Consider the following 24,674-nt stretch of genomic DNA (forward strand, 5'->3'; position numbering starts at 1 on the left):
GGCTTGTAAAGAAGTGCTTTCGTCGACCTTATGGGCGCCCGGGGCGATAGACTTATTTCCCCGGGGGGTGTGCCATTGAAAATTGGTTTGAGCAATTTCCTCAATCTGATTATATATTTCATGTGGGCGTCGGTTACCTAAAAGTCCCCCGGAGCTAGAATCATGTGTTTGCCTAGTGTGTGGCAACAATCCATTGTAGAAAGTGGATACTTGTTGCCATATTGCGAGGCCGTGATGGGGACACTTGCGTAATAGCTCCTTGAACCTTTCCCAAGTTTCATATAAGGATTCCCCGTCCTCTTGTGAGTATGTATTAATTTCAGCCATTAATTTAGCAGTTTTAGCAGGAGGGAAATACTTATATAGAAATTTTTGGGCTAGTTCATCCCAGGTGTTTACCGATCCAGCTGGGAGGGCGTTGAGCCAAGCTTTCGCTCGGTCTTTTAGTGAGAATGGAAACATACGGAGGCGGATGGCGTCGTTTGATGCTCCATTGATCCGAAAGGTATCACATATTTCCAAGAAATTAGTTATATGTAGATGGGGATCCTCGTCCGCAAGCCCGTGGAAGGTTGCGGAGTTTTGGAGCATTTGTATCAAATGCGGTCGAAGTTCGAAGTTATTGGCTTCGACATTCAGAGCATTGATAGCGGCGCCTAGATTACCTACGGTGGGCCATAGATAATCCATAAGGGTACGTTGGTCCGCCATTGGAGGTGGATCACCCGAAACCTTCTCTTGGTTTTTGGCTTTTAACCATTTTCTGAGAAAGCGTTCGGGTTCTTCTAGCGGTTCTTTTATGTCTTTATTGGAACTGGAGATCATACACTACGTGAGGATGGCGTCGGGTTCCAAGTCCTGCAATAAAAACAGAAAAGAATGTTGGTCAGAAGGTTCACCACGGCCCCGTGTTGAGCGAACACGACCCTGTGGTCGGAATTGCAGTGATTGTTTTCCAGATCCCAGTTACTGGAGGTTGGACACGGCCCCGTGTTGCACCGGCACGGCCCCGTGGTCAGCCTTCTGTAAATTGAAAAACAAAAACTGCCAGTAACGATGCTGAGCACGGCCCGTGTCCGACCAGGCACGGCCCCGTGCTGAGCTCTGCAGAAGCTGAAAAACTAAGAAAAAAATCCTAAAAAATTAAAGAAAAATAAAAATATGATTAGGCCGTTGATTCCTAACTTTCTTAAAATCCTTGTGTCCCCGGCGACGGCGCCAAAAACTTGATGTGCGTGTAGTGTAATATATTTTAGATGAATTTTTAAGCCCTTTTTACACTTTTAGCCAAGTTTTAAATTTATAAAACACGATATTTACTAACACTAAACACACATATGGGCAAGTGCACCCATCGTGGACGTAGTATAGTGTTGGTAAGATACCGAGGTCGTCCAATGACACAAGAGCTTTTAGTACCGGTTTATCCTCAACGTCTAATCAAATCAAAAAGTGAGAAAAATGTTTTAAACTAAGAAAAATAAAAACTAACTAAATGCTGAAAAATAAAAATAAAATAAAAACAGATAGACAAGATGAATCACTTGGATCCGACATGTGTATTAGTATAACCTTTGATTATTTTCGCACGTTTGCACTTGTTTAAGAGATTATCTTAGTTATTGTAGTAGGCCCCTCTTTTGAAGGCGACGTTACCCTCAACGCAGTAGTTTGAGTCAGCAAGGATACAATCCTAAAGGGTCGGATTATTGAAAGATAATGAATTAAGTTATTAATGCAAATTGTGGTAGGCCCCGCTTTTGGCGGTGACGTTACCCTCGGCTAAGTAGTCTGAGTCAGCAGGGATACAGTCCTAAATAGCCGGGTTATAGTATTAATAGTAGTTAACTTATGAGGGGGTCAAAGAGTTTGGATCCCCGCCATCCAATACCTATGGGCATTGAAGGAGATCCTACTAAATTTGACCCAGGTCCCAAGCAGGACCTCTAAACGCTGAACAAGGGCAAGACCCTTACCAAACCGTTCCCTTAACCCCCGACCAGGTAGCCAACATACCTCCATATAGACCGTGGAGATATGAATGGTGAAAATCTTTTATTTTATATAGACAGTAAAATAATGCCAAGACACCACGGACAAACGATAAGGAAAGATCACCTTCAACATAAGTAACTAGTTATTAAAGTCATTAATACAAAACCAAATAAAAAGTGCAAAAGATTAAAAATAAAAAGTATTATACTAAACACTTGTCTTCACCAAGTGATGTAAGAGACTTAGGCAAACATGGCCTTGATTGTCAAGAACTCTTACGATCAATCTTGGATCCCGAGACGACTCACACACTCTACGATGGACAATGGATGATGGTGGTGGATGATGGTGTTATGGTGGTGGTGGGTGGTGGATGAAGTGTGAGAGAGGTGGTGTGCCAAGGGATGAGAGAGAATGAAACCAAGCTCCTCTATTTATAGGCTGAACAGAAGGCTGGACAGGGCCCCGTGTCCGCTGGACACGGCCCCGTGCCCGTCTGACATTCTCTCTCTTCATTAATTGTAATTCGCAATTACAATTAATGCGTCTGCTGTACTTTCACCACGCCCCCGTGCCCGCTGGACACGGCCCCGTGGTGGGCAATGGAAGCTTCTACTGGTTTGTCTTTTCTGCTGCTTCCTGGGCACGCCCCCGTGTTCGCTGGACACGGGGCGTGTTCAGACTCTGTTTTCTCTTCTTTGCCTTGGGAGGTGCCGTTGAGGGTCCGGGCAGTCTACTTTTGTTCCTTTTCTTGTATTTATGCTAGAATTAGTTGTCTTTTTGCTTCTTTTGTGATTTTGAGCTCATTTCATCCTGAAAATACAAAAGGAAGACAAAAACACTCTTTTTCCAACATTAGTACTTAAAAAGGGTTAGTTTTATGCCTTAATTGATGTGATTTATATGTTGCATTTTACACACATCAGCAACTATTTCAAGTTGCATTCTCCACCTTTGGTGGTTCTATGAGTGTGCGCCCACTCCAGGCTGGGGAGGAGTATTGGTACCACCAGATTAGGGGTAATTTCCTGTACCCGGTTGTTGATGCATTTGCCTCGCCGCCTACTGCGACCGAAGGTGCGTAAATACCTAAACCTCGTCCTTTGCGCTCTGTGACTTCTGCTGGGAAAGAGGTTGTCTATCTTTCCAGCGAGGAGTCTGTAGGGTCTTCGAATGGAGAGCTAAGTCCGTGGTCTAACATCTTTGTAGGTGTGTTGCGCGACTTGGGGATTGACCCTGAAGATAAGAAGAAAAAACCTTTGAGGAAGAAGAAGGTAGTCAACTTGGATCCTGAGGTGACCAGTAAGGGGACCGGGAGTAGTCGCGCAACCGCTGGTGCTGCTGGTAAAGGTACTCTTCGCCTTCGACAGAGTGACTTAAAAGATTATGTGATAATTAGTGATTCACTTGAAGGCTTGTCGCGCGCAGCCGAGAAGAAGACTGGAGCAGGTGGTTCAAAAAGCTCTGGTAGCGCGGGTTCTCGTAACCCTGATGCTGGTGCTACTCCTTCTACTGTTGCGCATGTGGAAGAGGAAGAAGAGGAAGAAGAAGAGGAGGTTACTGAAAAGTTGATCAGCAGAAAGAGAACTAGGAGCGAGACCACAACTGGTGTGGCTTCTGCGTCGGTAGCTGGTGCAATTCCCTTGATTGGGAAAACGAGCAACTTGTGTTCTCTCTATAAGTTCTCTCCTGGTATGTTCTTAACTTCTCTTCCTTTTGTTACTTTCTTTTCTTAATCATTTGGTTTCTGCAGAGACCAAGAAGAAGACCCCTGAGAAGGGTGTTACGTTTACCGAGCCAGATCCGAAGAGGCCAAAGATTACCATTAAATCTTCCAAGACTGTTGGGGCTGAGTCTACCAAGGATAAAAATGTTGCTGAGGGGGATGAGGCGAAGGCTGCTGAAGAGAAGAGAAAGGTTGAGGAGCGTCGGAAAAAGGTTGAGGAAGAGGAAAAAGGCTGTGGAAAAGCCTATCGATGATCTGGAGTTTGTGATCACCACGGGGCCTGAGAATCCCCATCAAGAGAGGAGAAAAGAGCCTGAGTTTGAGAAACCTATCCACCGCACGCATACTGAGGTCCCCGATTGCACCAAGGTAACTTCTACCAGGGGATCGGGCCGGTATGTTTCTAGTGGCGCGAGCTCTGGTGGCGCTGGGGGTTATAACCCACAAGTTATCGGGGCGAAGAATACCCTTGGTGATATTTACTATAAAAGTTATACTGAAGAGGAACGTGGTAATGCCCCTCACCAAGCTCACTGGGGTTTGAAGCAAAGGAACACCTTTCAAGAATTCGGACCTTGCCGCAATTGGTTCCTAAATTCCTTTACTCCTAGTGAAGTTAATCGGCAGAGGGCGAAGACTCATGAAGGGCTATATCGCACTTATGTGATCGGGGAGGCCAACACTCGCGCTGCTAATCATCAAATAGTTCGTGAGTGGTGGACAATGGTTAGGAAGCGGTCGGATTGGGAGAGCTACCGCGAGCGAATGTTGAAGCGTATTAGCGAGTTCGAGAAGTCGAAAGCCGCTTTTGTTGAAGAGAAGGCAAAGTTCAAGGCTGACAGGAAAGCGATGGAATGGGGGCGTGAGGGCCTGAAAAACAAACTTCAAGCTGCTGAACAGCAGCTGGCTAAGGAGAAAGCCGAGTTCAAGCGCATATGTGAGAAAGACAATGAGCGCGCGTTCGCGGCTCGTAACAAGATTGTCGACCTTGAAGCCAAGGTTGTTGAGTTGACCGCGAAGGTCGAGGATGCGCAAGCTGCATAGGCTGCTAAGGAGCAGATTGAGGTTTGTACAACTTATACCCTTTCCTTATGTACTCTGTATGCAAAATAGCTTAAGTCCTTTGTCGCTTTTTAGGTTGAGTTGGCTGATGTGAAGTTGCAGCTGTCGTGCAAGGACAAGGATCTACAGGCCAAGGATGTCGAGATCGCTGAACTGAAACGCCGCCTGAATGATCAGGTTGATAAATGCGAATCCTTGGAAATCGACCTTCCAGCGGAGAAAGTTAAGGCTGCCCCTGCTGAGGAAGCGCGTGATGTTAGTACCGCCGCCCTCAATGTAGCGCATACTAACTATTCTGAGGCTCATGGCATCGTTGATACGCTTGCCTCTGAGGCCGAGTGGATGCGCAGCCGCGGAGTAGTGCTGGTATGCTATTCTTGTCCTTTGGAAGTTTTATTTGTTAGGAGTTATTTTTATTGCGCATTTTTCGTTATAGGTTGCCAACTCTGTCCTTAACGCTGGAGAGCTAGATCGCGCTGTTGCTGCTTTGACAGATGCCGCGCGCGCAATTGGTCATCGAGGAGGGTATCTGGAATGTGCGCAACACGTTGAAGAGGTATTTGGACAGGAGTTTGACGTGAGTCATTGCTCGGTGACTGACCAGGCTAGTGCCGAGTTGACACGTGCTGAAAATGCTTATGATAACCTATCACTGCCTGTGATGGACTTAGTCGCGAAGGCTCTAGAGCATGACGACTGGTGTCAGCGCCTCAAGGCCATCCTCGACCCACCGATAACTGTTGAACTATCAGATGAGGAGGAGCCAGCTGGTGATGATGGTGGAAACGATGGTGATGACGGTGGAAACGATGGTGATGACGGTGATGAAGGCGATCAGCGTGATGGTAGTGGGAATGATGAATTTGAATAGGCTTTGTCGACAGGCTTTGTGCCTTGTAATTTTTTGCATGTTTTGAATGTAAACTTTTGCGCGGTCGCGCTTGTTTTAGACTGAATGAATGCTATTTGTTCTTTCCCGTTACAATTATTGCACTGTTGTTAGAAACTTTGGTTAAATTAGCTCGAATAAATGGAAGTGTCTCTCGTGTGAGTGCAATTGACCGGTCTCGCGCTCTGTTCGCGGAGGACCTTGGAGGCGTTCCCATTTGAGAGCTCGTAAGTTACTGGAGTGTTTTCGTGCTAATCAGAAGTTTTAACATGCATTTGTAACGAAAGAAGTAATGGAAAACATGTAGTATGCTTTCATTGACTTGGAAACAGGCGCTTAGGCCAACATACATTAATTGTAAAGGGCGTGTAGCCAACATAAGAAAGTAAAAGGCGTGTGGCCGACATTAGCGGGTAAAGGCGCAAGGCCGAGATTAACTACATATAGAATTTGCGCAGTTGTTGCGCATTCCACGTTCGCGATATGATGTGACCATCCAGGGTGCGTAACTTATAAGCCCCTTTGCCTAGCACTTCGTGAACCAAGTATGGGCCTTCCCATTTGGGTGCTAGTTTCCCTGTGCGTTCAGCATTTGATGCTTCGTTGTCTCGGAAGACGTATTCTCCTGGAGTGAAGGTACAGATGCGGACTCTTGCATTGTAGTACCTTTCCAGTTGTGTTTTGTACTTGGCTTCTCTAATTTGCGTGATTTCGCGCCTTTCTTCTAGCAAATCCAAGTCAAGACGTCGCTCTGCCTCGTTGTCGATTGCGTTGACTGCTGTCAAGCGCGGGGAGGGCAGGCCAATTTCCGCCGGGATAACCGCTTCTGAGCCATAGACTAGGCTAAAAGGGGTTTCGCCGGTACTTGTGTTTGGCATGGTTCGGTGAGCCCACAATATACTCGGGAGCTCATCCACCCAGCCTCTTCGCTTTATGCCCAGTCGGGCCTTTATCCCATCGACGATACACTTGTTCACGCTTTCCACCTGCCCGTTGCCTTGAGGATGTGCAACGGAGGAGAAAGTGTGTTCGATTTTCATCTCTTTCATCCACTTCTGGAGGTCTTCAGACGCAAAGTTGGTGCGTTGTCAGTTACAATCTTGAGTGGTAGGCCAAATCTGCAGATGATGTGTTCCCAAATGAACTTGCGCACCATCATAGCTGTGGTTGAAGCGAGAGCTTTGGCCTCCACCCATTTCGTGAAGTAATCGACGGCCACTATTATAAATTTGACGGCACCAGGAGCCTCTGGGAAGGGTCCTACCATGTCAATTCCCCACTGCTGGAAAGGCCAAGCAGTGGATACAAGGATAAGGTCGTTTTTAGGGCGCAGGGTTTTTGGAGAGTGTCGCTGACAGGAGTCGCATTTGCGGATCTCCTTCAGGGCATCGACATGCATTCCTGGCCAGTAATATCCGGCATTCATAATCTTCGCGACAACCATGCGTGGACCTGCATGGATGCCACAGATCCCTTCGTGGATCTCCCTGATCAGGTAATTCGCATCTTGGGGTTCCACACAGCGCAGCAATGGTCCCACGAAGGATTTTCGATACAGAATACCACCATTCATCTCGTAATGCAGGGCCTTGTTTTGAATCTTCCTCGCCTCTGCTTTGTTCTCAAGGAGTATCCCCTCCTGCAAATATTGAATTATAGGGGTCATCCAGGATGGTTGCCCTATCTCGATCACGTTGACTTGTCGTAGCAGGATTGATGGATTCTTGAGTATTTCGATCCTTACATCTTTGGCAAGATGTTGAAAGGGAGTTGAAGCAAGCTTGCTCAACGCGTCAGCCGGTTTGTTTTCAGAGCGGTTGATGTGTATCACCTTGTGAGATTTGAACTGTTGAAGTAACTCTTTTGCTTGCTCTAGATATAGGGCCATAACCTCGCCCTTTGCATCGTATATACCATTAACTTGGCTGGCTATCAGGAGTGAATCAACATGTGCTCGTAAATTTTAGCTCCCATTTTGATGGCGAGGCGTAAGCCTGCCAGAAATGCTTCGTATTCCGCCTCGTTGTTGGTGTTTTTAAAATCTAACTTGATGGCGTAAGTGAATTCATGGTTTTCAGGGCTCACTAGGCGCAATCCGGCTCCCGCGCCGTCCTCATTTGAGGCCCCATCAGTATAAAGCATCCAAGTCTCATCTGTCATGTCCTTTTCGGGAGTCTCCACCAGCTCACACTCTTTGATTTTATCAATTGGGACTTCTGTGATGAAGTCAGCTAGGACTTGGCCCTTGATGGCTGGGCGCGGCCTGTACAAAATGTTGTGGCCCCCAGCTCGATGGCCCATTTTGCTAATCGCCCGTATGTTTCTGGTTTTTGCAATATCGTGCCGATGTGGAAGTTTGTAAGCACGGTGAGCACATGCCCTGTAAAATATCTGCGCAGCCTTCGGGAGGCGTGTAGCAGCGCAAGCACCAATTTTTCCATCGTGGAATATCTCGTTTCCGAGTCAGTGAGTACCCTGCTGACGTAATAAATTGGAGTTTGGACTCCATTTCTCTCCACCAGCAATACTGACCCTACTGCCTTATCCGAAGAAGATAAGTACAGTATGAGTGGCTCTTTTTCAAACGGTGCAGTCAGGGTGGGGAGTTCAATCAAACATTCCTTCATTTGCTGAAAAGCTTTTTCTGCCTCGGGGGTCCATTTGAACTCTTGTTTCTTCACACAGTTGCGCAGAGTGCTGATAAAAGGGTACGACTTCGCGGCGTGGTTTGATAGAAAGCGGTTAAGCGCGGCCAGGCGGCCGGCCAACCGTTGCATCTCCTTGATTGTTCGCGGCGATGGCATTCGCTCTATTGCCTGGACTTTTTCTGGATTCACTTTAAAGCCGCCGTTTGTGACTATGAAGCCTAAAAACTTCCCTTCTTCCATGCCAAAAGAACACTTGGCTGGATTCAACTTCATATTTACACTGCGCAATGAATTGAACATTTTTTCGATGTCCTTCATCATCTTGTCCTCTTCGGGACTTTTGACCACTAGATCATCGATGTAAACTTCAATATGTTTTCCGATGTCACCCGCGAAGGTCTTATCCATCAAGCGCTGGTATGTGGCGCCAGCGTTTTTAAGGCCGAATGGCATCTTTGTATAGCAAAAAATCCCAAGATTAGTACGAAAAGCTGTCTTATCTTCGTCTTCGAGCTTCATTTGAACTTGATAATATCCCTTGTAGCAATCCAAGAAGCATTTCCATCTGTATGGCGCGAGAGAGTCTATCTTTTTGTCGATCTCAGGCAAAGAATAGCAATCTTTAGGGCATGCCTTGTTGAGATCAGTATAGTCCACGCACATTCGCCATCCACCGTTTGATTTTTCCACCATTACTGGGTTCGCGACCCAACTCTGATAACGTACCACTCGCAAAATTCCAGCTTTGAGCAGCTCGCATACTTGTTCATTCATTGCTTTTGTTTTGTCTGCCCCTAAGCTGCGCCTTCTTTGGACCTTTGGTTCAACAGAGGGTAGGTGTTTAAGCAATGTTCGGTTATGTTGCGCGGGACACCGGTCATGTCTGCCGGGGTCCAGGCAAAGATATCCATATTTCTGAACAATAGTTGCTTTATATGCGTTCTGATATCTGACGAAATGGCGTGGCCAATTGTCACTGTTTGCTCTGGGTATTTACGGTTTAACACCCACTTTTCTGGCTCAGTTGTTGAGACCTTCGCCGATTTTGTTGGGCGCAATTCTTCAGTTGACATTACTTCCTTCTTGGCGTAGATGATTGCCACTCCCGTCTTGGTTGAAAACCCTATCGCTGAATGGGGGGGTGGAAGTTACCATGTTCAGCTCGCCTTGTGTGACAACCCGAACCCTCAAGGTTAGTTACGCCTTAATTTCATGATTCTTAACTTCGTTAAACTTAGTAACTCTGTTATATATTACGTACTGGGCCTCAATAACCAACCGAACATCTAATGGATTAGTAATCCGCATCCGTGTTTATCACGCATCAACTTTCTGGTTAGTTTCAATGGATTTATTCTATCATCGATTCATCGTGTTTATTTGATATGGCTAGTCTTATAGTTATTATGAATCTTGATTCGCTGCTAGTCTTGGTTGGACGTTAGTTATAAGGTGTAGATGTCGATTATATAATACGGCTAGGTTGTTTTGATCACGTTTAATACATGGCGAATAACGTAGCGGTAGACGACATGATCTATGTTAAATGATGCATATAACGTCCTGTGCATATGTGATAATAGCATACAAGTTAATGTGCATATGTGAGAATGTGGTCCGATACGAGGGAAAATGCATATCTAAACGAACCCATTACATCTCTTGTGTGATTTCATTAAAACCCTGGCCCAAAGCTGTAGTTCATCGGCCCACTGGTGTGTAAACAAACAAACTCGCAACCGGCCCAAATGAGTGTGTTGTTTAGAAAACACAACCGGCCCAACTGAGTGTTTCGTTTAGGAAACACAACCGGCCCAAATATTGGCCTTATAATACAAGCGTACGTATCTATTTTCCTTGTCTCACAATCGCATCACAACAACCCTAATCACCTATTGTACGACGGCAGTGGCAAGGCTATTGTTCCTGTTTCGGCTTACATCTCAATTAGCCGAAGTATTGGTTAGTAAATCTCATTTATTCATTCCATGTTGAATGTCCATGATCGTTTATTTTTTTTATTTATTGGACCGATCAAGTCTGCATATATGTTGAATGTCTAATGTTGTTCGATTAGGATGCTCGATCTGTGGTAGTGATAGGGTATGGATTGAATGTTTTAAATGGATAGCATTGTCATTCAAGGTTGCAGGATGCTAGCCACCTAAATAGTTCCTTAATGTAATCAATGATTAGGTTTCTTAGACATGTCATATTAATTCCTTGTGGTTGTCTATGATTGGTTATGTTGTGAGGTGTGTGAGAGGGTATATCATAGATATGAAGTCAGATTCGATGTGTGTATGTGTGCATGGAGTCAAAAATGATTTATCATATTGATGTAAATGGTTTTGAAGGTCCAATAGAATGATGGTTGAGTGCTTCTAAAGGTCCAATAGAATGACACATGATTATGTATGCTCACCAAGTAGGTTTAGGGTGTGAAATAAAGGGTGTAAAACATAATAGGTGGCCTGCACGTGTTCAGCAGATCCATACATTAAGCATCTAATTATTGAGCCACCCCCTTTCTAAGTCATGTGAACTGTTTTATTTAAAACATACTTGGATTAGATTTGTGGGGATGGGCCGCTTGTTAAGAGTCATGGCAGGAGGTCATTAGGGATATTTAAACCTTTATGTGATCCGCATGGGCCGGGTATGTATGTCTGGGTTGGGTATTACTGATCAATGATGGCTAATATGGTGATATAATATGATGACTTTTGTGTAAATGAGCAATAAGGCTGACAAAAACTGGAAGTATGGTTAAGGTTAAGCCTAAGAGCTGGGCCACACACACAAATATACACGAATAAGGGGTGGGCTGCATGGGTATCTTGTGGTAATAATGGGCTGGTGGAGACCTTGGGCGGTTATAAATCTTTTGAGCATACACACATATGTCCTATTAGTAATATATATGAAACTATTCAGTATGTTGCACTTGAATGTTATCCAGCCGAACCTGAGTAATAAATTCTTATACTTCGTGCTTAGCTGAATAAGTGGGTATACGGATTGATAAATGCTACTACTCGTATCTGATGTGTATTGTTTGGTGAATGTATGTGGAATGACATGGACCTGAATGCATACTAACTGTTATATGCGCATTAATCATAGGGCTTGATTGATTGTCTGATTAAACGAGTAGTTGGATCTACCGAGCGCCCTAAGGTGAGTTCACTACATTCGAGCATGTGTCCCAGTGGTTGGGGACAGTCAGGGGGTATCCCATGGGGGGATAAGTCTTTGGGTAAAAACGGGTATATTGGTTAATATTCTCACCTATCATCTTTTGTAAGTCCCTCATCGGGTATTAGTTAGTAGCGCTACTTAGGTTTGGCACCCTCACCCCGTGCCTGTAGAGGACGGAGGTGAACTAATGACCCAGTCTGGCCCAGTACTAGATAGGAGTACGTGGGAAGGGCAGTCGTGTATTTCAGGAGCCGTCATTGTTCGGAAATGAGATATTAACAATATTACTTGCATTGGTTATTGAACTGTTTTACATACAACTGGTAACAAACGTTTTCTAAAACTGTGGACTCGCCAGCTTTGTCTGATACACTTGTTACATGCTCGCAGGTCATTAGGTGTTTGGAACGAGAGCTTGTTGGCTGGAGGGTAGGAGTGGTCATGGTCATGCTGGGGACTTATTTATTAAACACTTAATTGTTAAGATCGTTTCGTATTTACTTTATGAATTATTTATGCTTCCGCTGAACTTATGGTTTTTGGATAACTTATGTTGGGATTTCAGTATTATTAAATGATGAAATTTTATTTCAAACTTGTGATTCAATGTAATGGGTGGCTCATTGCTAGTCGTCACACACCTAACAGGGACACTCCCTAGGTGGTAATTTGGGGGTGTGACAGTTTGGTATCAGAGCCACTGGTTATAGTGAATTTGGTTTTGAAATGTTTTATAAAACCAGACTATAACTGAACTGATCCGACATTGACCATGACACTCAGCTCCAGACTGCAAGGTTCGTCACTCGTTTACTCATTGTAGTGCATAACTAGTAAACACTTATATATATGCATGTGATTGCACGGTTAGCACAACAGTATGAATTCATTACTTGCATGTGTTATGTGAGTGGTAGTGTGGTGTTTCCTTAGACATTCATGAATCGCGTTTTGTGATGTTCTTTGCTTGTTACCCGAGTTTGAGGAACCATTTGACATGAGTTAGGAGTAGCTGAGATGAGCATGCAAATCACAATATTATTGTGGGTGCACACATAATAATAATGTGGGGTGCATGCGAGTCCCAGTGAGGCTTAACAAGTGAAAAAGGGGTTCCGTTCCGATATTTGATCGATGGGAAACATAACAGTGTACATGAGTCATAGTATTGATTGTCTCTTACTCGAACATGATCTTTTCACTCCTTCCTGAACCTTTACAAATCTTGATGCTATCGAATATTACTTGAACACACATCTGAACGCCTAGCGAAACGTGTAGAATGTTAGGTGCTTGCACGAACATCCTCGAGTTGGTTTATACCTTTCTCGCTTCTCTTCGTTTGATGGAACTCTATGAATTGACGTCTTAGACTCCGATGCGTGATCACTTCTGCAACACTCTCGCAACATACCGCGTATTACCCAATCGACTTGCTTGATCGATGGACAGAAGGGTGAGCGTTGTATTTTACCAACCTCAGTAATTGGACAACCCTGATTATCGGTAACGAACACCAGCAAAGTAGCAAAGTGACTGTAATAGAATCTCCAACCCTAGTCAGCGACTGATGGGAGTCACCCTTTACGAACCAATCAGGACAAAAGCAATGACAAATGACTGTAGAATGGAATGTGAGACTCCCCGCACAGTGAGTAGAGCCTTAGCACGTGCCATGGAATGTGAAGAGGTGGACCCTGTCGGTGAACGATCGTAGAGCTCCGTTTCAAACAACAGCATTAGAGAAAATAGTCACGGCAACATCAAGGTATTTGGAATGGTAACCAACAATATCGAAAATGAAGGTGCCTACGACATGGAGTGGCCGTTGTTAAACCAAACGACAATAACCAAGGGAACGACGGCTGTACTTGAAATCCTCGCAACGAGTACAACAATACGGGAAACGATTCTCATGGAGGGACATTTAGGGTTGGCGTGGGCGACGCCAGGATTATAACAACATGGTGGCCTACACGTTCTTCGTAACTAAACGCCTCGTTCCTGTTCTGTTTAACCCTGATGCTTCTTGGAACCAACCTGTTGTGGAACCGACTGATGGCAAGTCAAAGGAAACCTCCTATGCTCATTGGGATGCAAACTTGACCTTGTGGGACAAGTGTTCGAGATCGACCTTCCTTCTAATATTCTTGATAGTTACAACGCAATAGTTAGTGTGGATTGGTTATCCAGGAATCACGCAAATATACCTTGTGAGGAGAAAACTTGGTGTGGAGAATCGTTAATTGTTCTAAACCATCAGAGTGGTGCAAAAGTTAGCGCTATTTCAGCTATGAAGGCCAGAAGTGTCTACGGAGGGATCACCCCGCTATGTTAGCAACCGTTACTGATGTTGAGGCTAAGGAAAAGAGGATCGAGGATCCACCAATTGTTCGTGGTTCCTCTCAGTGTGCTACCCGAGTTGCTTTCAGACTTACTTCCACCACTGTTAGGCAGAGTTTCAGTTTGATCTCACGACAGGGGCAACCCTGATTACTTGTGCTACATACCGTCTTGCACCAGGAGGGTTGCAAGGACTATCTACAGGAACTGTTGGACAGGAGTTTTATTGGAGATAGTTTTTGTTCGCTTTGGGGAGCCCCAGCTATATTCGGGAAGATAAAGCCTTTTCATATGTGTAATGATTATCCAGAACTCAGCAAGGTGACAGTAGAGAACTGTTTGCCACGACCATATATTGACAACCAGACGACCAGTTGCGGGGGTTGAGTTTCCATTCGAGGATTGAATAACAAACGAGCTATTGTCAGAAGGTAGTCTAAGGGGAGAATGGGCAGCTTAGTATCTTATTTGAAAGCTCCTGGCGGAAGAGCCACACCGCGCGAAGTCTTGATAAATGTAACTTCTGGATGCGAGGGATACCTTTTTGGTCATATAATCAATGAAGTGGGAATATACGTGGATCTCGATAAGACCCGTTTTGGTTAGAAACAGGTCGACACCAGAGATCCCTTCGAGGATGCAGCAATTTCTTGGTCTCACTAGATGCTACCGCAGATTCATCACAGGATTCTCGAAGATCGCGCAGCTTAAATCTCTTTAGCACAGCGAGGTGTTGTGTTCGTGGAAGACAAATCAGGAGGACGTCTTTTCAGCTTCTGAAACCCAACCCTGCAACGCACTGAGCATCACTTCTATCCGAGGGTGCTGATGATTTGGCGATATACCATGACGGTTCAAATCAGAGTCCCAGTTACATGCCAATACAACACGAGAAAGTGATGGTTTACGTAGTAGAATTTCCGGAAGAATTGCATGAGTCATAACATGTGGGGGAAGCCATGGTCCTTGGAATTAAGATGGAGGCATTACTTGGACGGTACCAATTGCACCATTTAGACCGACCACAAGGGCCTCCCATGTACCTTTGCTTGAGAGAGCTAATTATGTGATGGCATCGCGGGATGAAACTCTCGAGCAACTACGACTATGGAACCTGAACGCGAATGAGCTTGCAACTCACCATACGGCAACCGTAGGGAACTTGTGTTGAGCAAAGCACACCCGCCTCGTTATAGTCGTCTGGATTTTGATAAGAGATATTAGGAGTTATAAATCTGGTACTGGTAACCGGGCGTGAAGGCCCACATAGCAATGTGCGGGAACGAAGTTTGGCTTGTGCGAAAGTCAAGGTGGAATATCAGAAATCCTCTGGGTTGTGTCAGTAACCAGAAACACTCATTTGGGAATGAGAACAGACTGCAACGGATTTTTGTCATTGGTCTACCTAGAACTCAAAACGGAAACAATATCACCTGGGTGATCATTGATTGTCTCATGCAACCAATACACTCTCTTGCAATCAGGGAAACTGACGAGTCTTCACAGCTGGTGGATATCCCTCTGAGAGAGGCGGCCTTTTGGGCACGAGGTGCCAACTCCTGTAATCTCTGATTTTAATCTATACCTGATTTATGACAGACATTACACAAAATTCTCGGCTCACGTCTAGACATGAGCATTACTTATCATCCCAGGACAAACGGTTAGAGTAAACGCACCATCCTGACATTTGAAGACATGCTGCGAGCATGGGTGTGATTGACTTAGTAAAATTGGAAGGACATCTACCTTTGGTTGAGTTACTGCAACAGTACCATTCTAGTATTCAGACAACTCTGTTTGAGGCTTTGCATGGACAGTAACGCTAATCTCTTTGTTGGATTAAGGTAGGTGACAACCTGATCACAGATCCAGGATTTGTACTCGAAACTCTAGGGAAGATTGCTTGGATCGAAAATCGTTGGCGGCAACGCGTGACCGTCAGGAAAGTTGATAAGCTTAGGAAACACTGGGAGTTCGCTGTAGACGATCGTATCATGTTGAAAGTGTCACCCTGGGAGGGTATACTACGCCTTGGGAAGCATGGCAAGCTTAACTTACGTTATGTTGAGTCATTCAAAATTCTAGAAACGTATTGGCAAGTGGCGTACAAGCTTGAATTACCTATCGAGTTGAGTAACGTGCATGATATCATTTATGTCCCGAATCTAAGGCAGTATTGTCCAATGAAACGCTAGTGATACCCTTATTAAAGTCGGAGCTTAATGACAGGTTGCAGTTGTTGAGGAATCTACTTAAATCATGGACCAGGACGTCAAGATTCGTTAACATAGTCGAACTCCAATCGTGAGAGTTCGTTGGAACTCAAGACGTGGACCGGAGTTCACGTGGGAACGCGATGAGCGGAATAAGCTCTAGTATCCTCAGTTGTACAAACGGTTGTATCAACTTCTGATATCATTGGTGAATTTCGGGACGAAATTTCTTTCAAGTTGGGGATGATGTGACAACCCGAACCCTCAAGGTTAGTTACGCCTTAATTTCATGATTCTTAACTTCGTTAAACTTAGTAACTCTGTTATATATTACGTACTGGGCCTCAATAACCAACCGAACATCTAATGGATTAGTAATCCGCATCCGTGTTTATCACGCATCAACTTTCTGGTTAGTTTCAATGGATTTATTCTATCATCGATTCATCGTGTTTATTTGATATGGCTAGTCTTATAGTTATTATGAATCTTGATTCGCTGCTAGTCTTGGTTGGACGTTAGTTATAAGGTGTAGATGTCGATTATATAATACGGCTAGGTTGTTTTGATCACGTTTAATACATGGCGAATAACGTAGCGGTAGACGACATGATCTATGTTAAATGATGCATATAACGTCCTGTGCATATGTGATAATAGCATACAAGTTAATGTGCATATGTGAGAATGTGGTCCGATACGAGGGAAAATGCATATCTAAACGAACCCATTACATCTCTTGTGTGATTTCATTAAAACCCTGGCCCAAAGCTGTAGTTCATCGGCCCACTGGTGTGTAAACAAACAAACTCGCAACCGGCCCAAATGAGTGTGTTGTTTAGAAAACACAACCGGCCCAACTGAGTGTTTCGTTTAGGAAACACAACCGGCCCAAATATTGGCCTTATAATACAAGCGTACGTATCTATTTTCCTTGTCTCACAATCGCATCACAACAACCCTAATCACCTATTGTACGACGGCAGTGGCAAGGCTATTGTTCCTGTTTCGGCTTACATCTCAATTAGCCGAAGTATTGGTTAGTAAATCTCATTTATTCATTCCATGTTGAATGTCCATGATCGTTTATTTTTTTTATTTATTGGACCGATCAAGTCTGCATATATGTTGAATGTCTAATGTTGTTCGATTAGGATGCTCGATCTGTGGTAGTGATAGGGTATGGATTGAATGTTTTAAATGGATAGCATTGTCATTCAAGGTTGCAGGATGCTAGCCACCTAAATAGTTCCTTAATGTAATCAATGATTAGGTTTCTTAGACATGTCATATTAATTCCTTGTGGTTGTCTATGATTGGTTATGTTGTGAGGTGTGTGAGAGGGTATATCATAGATATGAAGTCAGATTCGATGTGTGTATGTGTGCATGGAGTCAAAAATGATTTATCATATTGATGTAAATGGTTTTGAAGGTCCAATAGAATGATGGTTGAGTGCTTCTAAAGGTCCAATAGAATGACACATGATTATGTATGCTCACCAAGTAGGTTTAGGGTGTGAAATAAAGGGTGTAAAACATAATAGGTGGCCTGCACGTGTTCAGCAGATCCATACATTAAGCATCTAATTATTGAGCCACCCCCTTTCTAAGTCATGTGAACTGTTTTATTTAAAACATACTTGGATTAGATTTGTGGGGATGGGCCGCTTGTTAAGAGTCATGGCAGGAGGTCATTAGGGATATTTAAACCTTTATGTGATCCGCATGGGCCGGGTATGTATGTCTGGGTTGGGTATTACCGATCAATGATGGCTAATATGGTGATATAATATGATGACTTTTGTGTAAATGAGCAATAAGGCTGACAAAAACTGGAAGTATGGTTAAGGTTAAGCCTAAGAGCTGGGCCACACACACAAATATACACGAATAAGGGGTGGGCTGCATGGGTATCTTGTGGTAATAATGGGCTGGTGGAGACCTTGGGCGGTTATAAATCTTTTGAGCATACACACATATGTCCTATTAGTAATATATATGAAACTATTCAGTATGTTGCACTTGAATGTTATCCAGCCGAACCTGAGTAATAAATTCTTATACTTCGTGCTTAGCTGAATAAGTGGGTATACGGATTGATAAATGCTACTACTCGTATCTGATGTGTATTGTTTGGTGAATGTATGTGGAATGACATGGACCTGAATGCATACTAACTGTTATATGCGCATTAATCATAGGGCTTGATTGATTGTCTGATTAAACGAGTAGTTGGATCTACCGAGCGCCCTAAGGTGAGTTCACTACATTCGAGCATGTGTCCCAGTGGTTGGGGACAGTCAGGGGGTATCCCATGGGGGGATAAGTCTTTGGGTAAAAACGGGTATATTGGTTAATATTCTCACCTATCATCTTTTGTAAGTCCCTCATCGGGTATTAGTTAGTAGCGCTACTTAGGTTTGGCACCCTCACCCCGTGCCTGTAGAGGACGGAGGTGAACTAATGACCCAGTCTGGCCCAGTACTAGATAGGAGTACGTGGGAAGGGCAGTCGTGTATTTCAGGAGCCGTCATTGTTCGGAAATGAGATATTAACAATATTACTTGCATTGGTTATTGAACTGTTTTACATACAACTGGTAACAAACGTTTTCTAAAACTGTGGACTCGCCAGCTTTGTCTGATACACTTGTTACATGCTCGCAGGTCATTAGGTGTTTGGAACGAGAGCTTGTTGGCTGGAGGGTAGGAGTGGTCATGGTCATGCTGGGGACTTATTTATTAAACACTTAATTGTTAAGATCGTTTCGTATTTACTTTATGAATTATTTATGCTTCCGCTGAACTTATGGTTTTTGGATAACTTATGTTGGGATTTCAGTATTATTAAATGATGAAATTTTATTTCAAACTTGTGATTCAATGTAATGGGTGGCTCATTGCTAGTCGTCACACACCTAACAGGGACACTCCCTAGGTGGTAATTTGGGGGTGTGACACCTTGGGTTTCCCTCCCAATCAACACATCATGCCTCGATTTGAAGGGCATCACCATGAAATTCACGCTTGTTGTTCTTGAATGCTTCCCATCAGAGAGCGTGACGGGGAAGCTGATCTGACCCAGTGGGAAAACCATCTCGTTGCAAAATCCGGACAAAGGATAATCAACTGGCTCGAGTCTCGCTTTGTCTTCTTCATCAAACTGGTTAAAACACTGTTCATAGATGATGTCAGCTGTACTTCCTGGATCAATGAATACGTACTCCGTTTCATAGTGGCCGATAATGCCGGTAATGACGACGGGTCGTGTGGCGCGAGGACCGCCGCGCACTACCGGGAAAATGACCTGTTGCTCTTGCCATGAAGGCTCGTAGGGGCGCTTGCCTTTCTCTTTTGCACTGTATCTTGGTCCGTTGACCATGTGGGTCTCTAAGCGTCGGACTTTCTTGTGATTTCCCTCATCGTGGCGATGGAGCTGACGAGTTTCTTTGCGCACGTTCTTCACCAAGTGACTTAGCTTTCCGCTCTTTAGCGCTTTCTCGATCTCTTGGCGCAGACTATAGCAATCATCGGTCAGGTGCCCTGAGTCTTTATGGAAGTCGCAGTACAAGTTGGGGTCTTGCCCCTTCTTGTTTGTCATAGGCCTAGGAGCCTTGAAATCGTGGTTCTCCGTCATTAACACCTCTTTTGGCGTTTTTATGAGCGGGGTCCAGTGCTTGTCATGATTATCATCCTTGACTGCTTTCCAGTAACCGATTCTGTCAATTGTTTCGCGCGTGTCTTCTCTATAGCGCGGCCTTTCATCGTGACCCCTTAATCTTCCAGACTTCCAATCATTACCCTTGTATTTGTTGCGCTTGTTGTTGTCGCGCGTGTTCCCTCTGGAGAATCGATCTTCAGAGTAATAACTCTTGTTTCCAGCGAGTGATTCTTCGGTTTGCGCAACAATTTTTGCGGCTTCCATGAGTTTATCCCATTCTTTTGGCATTCCGTCTTTGCCCGTGATAGTTCTGATGAAACTATCACAGCGAATGGCTTTCTTGAAGTGACAACGCTTGAGTTGTTCGCTTACGCCGCCTATCTCCAAACATTCTTTGTTAAAACGGGTGATAAAATCTTCCAGACCTTCGCCATCTCTTCGCTAGATGTCTTCTACTTCAGCTGTGTCGCGCTGGTAGTGTCGTTGTTGGCTGAAGTAGCTCAAAAACTGTGTCTTGAAATCTACCCATGATTTAATCTTCCCCGGTGGAAGGCTGTCGAACCAGGCACGAGCAGCCCCGGTAAGAGTTTGAATAAACAAGTGACACCACATAGGCATGTTCCAACCTCCCATGCAACCTACGCTTGTGAAAGTTCTGACGTGATCATCAGGATCAGTCAATCCGTTGAACTTCCCGACAGTCGGAGGTAACTTTTCTCTTGAAAGCGGCACGAGTGCGATTTTTGGGATGAACTTCGAATGCTCCGCAGCTTCCGCTGGCCGGTAGGCCAGGCGGAAATCTCTTTCAGCTTCTTCTGTGTACCCGACGTGCTGTCTTGGTTTGAAGTACTCATGATTCCTCTGCAAGCGGTTGAAGACTGACGAGCCTTCGTCATCTTCCCAAGTTGGATCATTCGGGTCTGTCTCCTCCCATTCGTTGTTCATGTTGCGCGGCGTAAGCCGGCTATGAACAAGACCTCTTTGAAGGTTTGACGGATAGTCGTAGTAACTTTCCGTTTCTCCCCTTGTGTCGCGCGTGTCATGTACGCTTAGACGTCTGGTAGGGGGAGGCCTGTTGATTCTGCCTTGGAGATTTGACGGTGGGGTATCTGGCGTGCCCCCTGACTTTGAGGAGTCACCAAGGACGGTTCTGCCATCAAGACTGCTTGCTGTGCAATCAGAGATTGGTATGCTGCGTTGATTGTGGCGATATTTTTGGCGTACCATGAGGCTGGAGTTTCGCCTTCTGGTAGCCCTAACAGTGCCGAAACATTTTGAGGCGGTGTTGGGTTTGAAGGTCGTTTACCGTTGTTTCCTGGGGTGACCGTCTGAGTGATGCGGGTGATGCTCCCGCGCGGGCTCCCAGTGTTGGTTACTTCGATTTCACCAATCTCTTCAATGTGTTGGGCTTGAATGTTTTGGATTCCCTCGCCCAACGCCCCGTTAGAGTTTGCTCCGAAACCAAACTCGGGAATGGTTCCTTGACCAGCCATGATCGAAGGAAGAAAGATGTCGAAAACTCAGAAAAAAGAAGATGAAAATGGTTGTAGAAAAACCGGTGGGCGCCAATGAAGAAACACTGAACTAATTATGAGATTAATCAGTTTGGTTTATGTTACTACCATAGTGGTTAATCTTCTAAATGAATTATCTGAGCTCCGACTTGATGTTTAACCCTGCAAAACAGAACACCGTTACTCGTTAAGAGGGGAATGTGGGGGTTTCCCTCTTAACCGGGCTCCGGCGTGAGAATAAGCCATTGGGAGGATAATCAAGTATTAAGAGTGAGAGTAGAGGTAGTAGAATGAATTAACCTGTGAACTAAGGTCTCTATTTATAGCCGGAGAGGTGTAGAGGATGTGGGCTGATGGGCCTCTGGCCGCAAAGTGACAACGCAGTGGATATGCTCCTTGTCTCGCTAATGTCGACCGTTAGTGGCTTCTAGAAGTTTTCCGGTGCTGGCGCACCGTAATTGGAGCCACGTGTCACTGCTGTCGGCCTTGTTGTCTCACTGCCATCAGCAGGTAAGTGGAGATCGTGGGACAGATGTCTTTGCCCTATGATTGGTGCCACGTAGGTGTCCTTGAGTACTTTTTGTCTCCTGCACGTCAGACGATCGTGGAGCACGATTGACCAGGGTCTGAAGGACGCGGATTGGCTCTTTTTATCTGCCACTTGTACCTTTTGTACTCTCTGAAGTGTACATGCGCTACAAGTCTTGCGCGGCCTCTACTGAGCACGTAGCTAGCCCGCGCAGGATCATAGTCGCTGTAGGATGTTATTCAGAAAGCTAAGTATCGAAATTAATGTGTTCTCTTGTTTAGACCCCGCACGAGGTCAATCAATGCTGGAGTAACCTGCGCGAGGTTGGAATTGAACATGTTTTTGATTAAGGAGTATGATCCTGCGCGCGACTTTTAGGAAGGTTTACGCGGCTTTTGGGACCATACCCCTTCAATAGAGTATAATTTACGTATATAATGTCGCATTATTATGTTAGATGTTAGGGTGTTGCGCCAACGCGTGAACGTAACAATTCATTTAGCTCTCCCAATTGAATCCAGAACTACGAAATACACAAATACTATACACATATTCAAGCATCACAATGACGACCATTTTTATTTTAGTCTCATTATATATCTAAACAATTACAAAATCAGGTAAATGCATCTAAAGATTATATGATTGAAAACAATAATGGAGGTGGTCCATTAAAGTTTGACGTTTTGATATTTGAACTGTAATAAAATGATCCAATTATGATCCCAACAATATAAAGTTGCACCAAATAATGATGTATTGAATATATAAATAAAACATAAAGGTATTAAAAGTTTTCAAACTCTGTGTACCTTTTAAATTGGAGAGGAAAGTGCACTTTTGCCTCGAGCCCTTAGTTTTTAGTGTCGTTTTGTATTATTATATTCCTATTGATATCTTAGTTGAAAAGATTTGTTAAAATCTTATTGTATTAAAAACCATGATGGAAAATTAAAGTGATATCTTTTAAGGATGAATAAACCACGTTTCATTAAAATCTGAAAGCCATCAAAAACATGTTCTTTTTATATAGTTTTTAGTAGATCAAAGTTACTAGTCATAAGTGCCAAATTTTGCAGAATGGAGGTTATGATGAATATATATCTAAAAAATATAGAATCTAGTGTTAATATTTGTTAGTGATAAGTAGATAAATCTTCCCAAGTCAACTTATGACTATTCTTAAGTGTCAAATTGGTTACTTGACGTAATTTATTAGCCTGTAAAAACTTTATAGTAAAAGTATAGAATTATATGTTTTGAATTTGAATGTACTAATTTTTTCATTTTAGGTTATAGTTTTTTTTTAATGGCTCAGCGGTACACACCCTTCAAGAATTGAACCCCCACACGAGTTCGAATCCTAGCCCCCCCCCCCCAAGGTCCAGCCGCACTGGAATTACCCAATATTGGTGCCAGAGTGGACTCGAACCCGCGACCACCCGGGCGGGAACCCACGCCAGCGTGTTAAACCCTCCCACCTCCACCATTGGGCTGTATAGTTAGTTTAACATATTTAGTCGAATAAATTTGACCTCTTGCTCCACCCATCAGTCTTCTATTCGAGCTCTCTTATTGAATTGCTCATTATTTCATTATTTGACCCATTCATTGTATGCAAAAGATTAGGAATTAGAGTTTGTGTAAATTTAATGAGTATAAAGAATTGGGGATTAGAGTTTGTTTGAGTCTAACCCACATCCCAATCTAACTTAAGTCTACCAAAAAAAATCAAGCTAATACCTATCATAATATCAAAACTTAGTAGCGCTATTGGGAAAAAAAATCCCGAATGCGTTGAGTTAAAATTTTGTGTTAATTTATAAACAAATACGGAGTATAAATCGCTCATGTTTTAATTGGTATATGAAAAAAATATATACCATTAGCCGATTATGCTAAATTATCCTTCTAAGGCTGGAGGGTGTGGTATAAAGCCTCTAGGGGCTTTATCACGCCACCTCAGCGGCACATCAACGTCACGTCACACAGGGGGCTTTAAAGCCCATTCCTTTAACTTGGAAGGTGTGGTATAAAACCCCTCTTTACACTATAGCGCCCCCTTTAAAAACCATCAATTTCAAAAATGTCAAATTTGCTCGTTAACGTGCCCCCCCCCCCACTCCCGGTGGTGTGGTCGATGGAGCCCTAGGGCGCTATGGTGGCTGAGGTGACAGGGTGGAATTAAGCCACACCTCCTGACCTAATGATAAGATGTAAATAATGTCATAGTGTCTTTATCTTGGAGAATGATGAATTAGGCGCACAAATGATCAAGAACATCAGTACTCCTAAAACATGTCTAAAAATATTTCTAACTCGTGTATTGTCTTGACATTATCTTAAATATTTTTTCATATCATTTTCTCTGTTTTTTCCTATTCATTTTTTAATTCACTTATCTATTGTATGCAAACATGGTAAATCAAACTAACTGCTTTAACTAATATGACTTAACAGTGCACATCCATATGATATGTTTACTCTAATTACTCACGACATTTAACAATTAAAACAAAGAAAATTGTCAAAACTAGGGTTGCGACCCGCCGCAATGCGGCGGGGATTCTTTATTAATAACTAAGTCGATCTAGGACCCGTACGTTATGTTAAACCTGTCAAATAGAGAAAAATAGACGATGTAAAAACTTTCACCAACACACGCACCTTGCGTCGTGTTAACTCGCAAAATTTAGAACGAAACGTTAAAACGTTAAACCAAAGACGCACGTTGCGATGTGTTAAGTCACAAAATTTAGAACCAAGCATAAAGCGAAAAATTTGCGGAAAATGAAAACTATAAAGGACCAAAGTTGAAAGTAAAAAAAAGTTATGAGGATAGATTGCAAAAGATAAAAAGTTTTGGGTTAAAAGTAAAAAAAAACAAAT

At 43.8% G+C, this 24,674-nt stretch overlaps 1 protein-coding gene and 1 non-coding gene across 2 annotated transcripts; one reads left to right on the forward strand and one right to left on the reverse strand.

Annotated features, from left to right (window-relative positions):
* The first annotated feature begins 226 nt into the window (after positions 1-226).
* On the forward strand, positions 227-333 carry LOC118482501. The gene has a single exon (XR_004868535.1). It is a non-coding gene; the product is annotated as a small nucleolar RNA R71 (small nucleolar RNA).
* Positions 334-13,247: 12,914 nt separating this feature from the next.
* Positions 13,248-20,030, reverse strand: LOC110876561. The gene is made up of 2 exons (XM_022124729.1): positions 19,043-20,030; positions 13,248-13,330 (listed from the first exon to the last, which is right to left on the reverse strand). The coding sequence occupies exons 1-2, from the start codon at positions 20,028-20,030 to the stop codon at positions 13,248-13,250; spliced, it is 1,071 nt and encodes a 356-aa protein (XP_021980421.1).
* Between the last annotated feature and the right edge of the window lie 4,644 nt (positions 20,031-24,674).

The sequence above is a fragment of the Helianthus annuus genome, chromosome 9 (assembly GCF_002127325.2).
Source record: "Helianthus annuus cultivar XRQ/B chromosome 9, HanXRQr2.0-SUNRISE, whole genome shotgun sequence".
Lineage (NCBI taxonomy): Eukaryota > Viridiplantae > Streptophyta > Magnoliopsida > Asterales > Asteraceae > Helianthus > Helianthus annuus.

What these genes read in the sequence shown, in the direction of transcription:
- LOC110876561 (XM_022124729.1), bottom strand. Translation starts at nt 20,030, where the DNA reads ATGCCAAAAGAATGGGATAAACTCATGGAAGCCGCAAAAATTGTTGCG. An exon ending in GATTGGGAGGGAAACCCAAG is followed by an intron (nt 13,331 to 19,042) that starts GTGTCACACCCC and finishes TCCATGTCGTAG; the next exon opens with GCACCTTCATTTTCGATATT.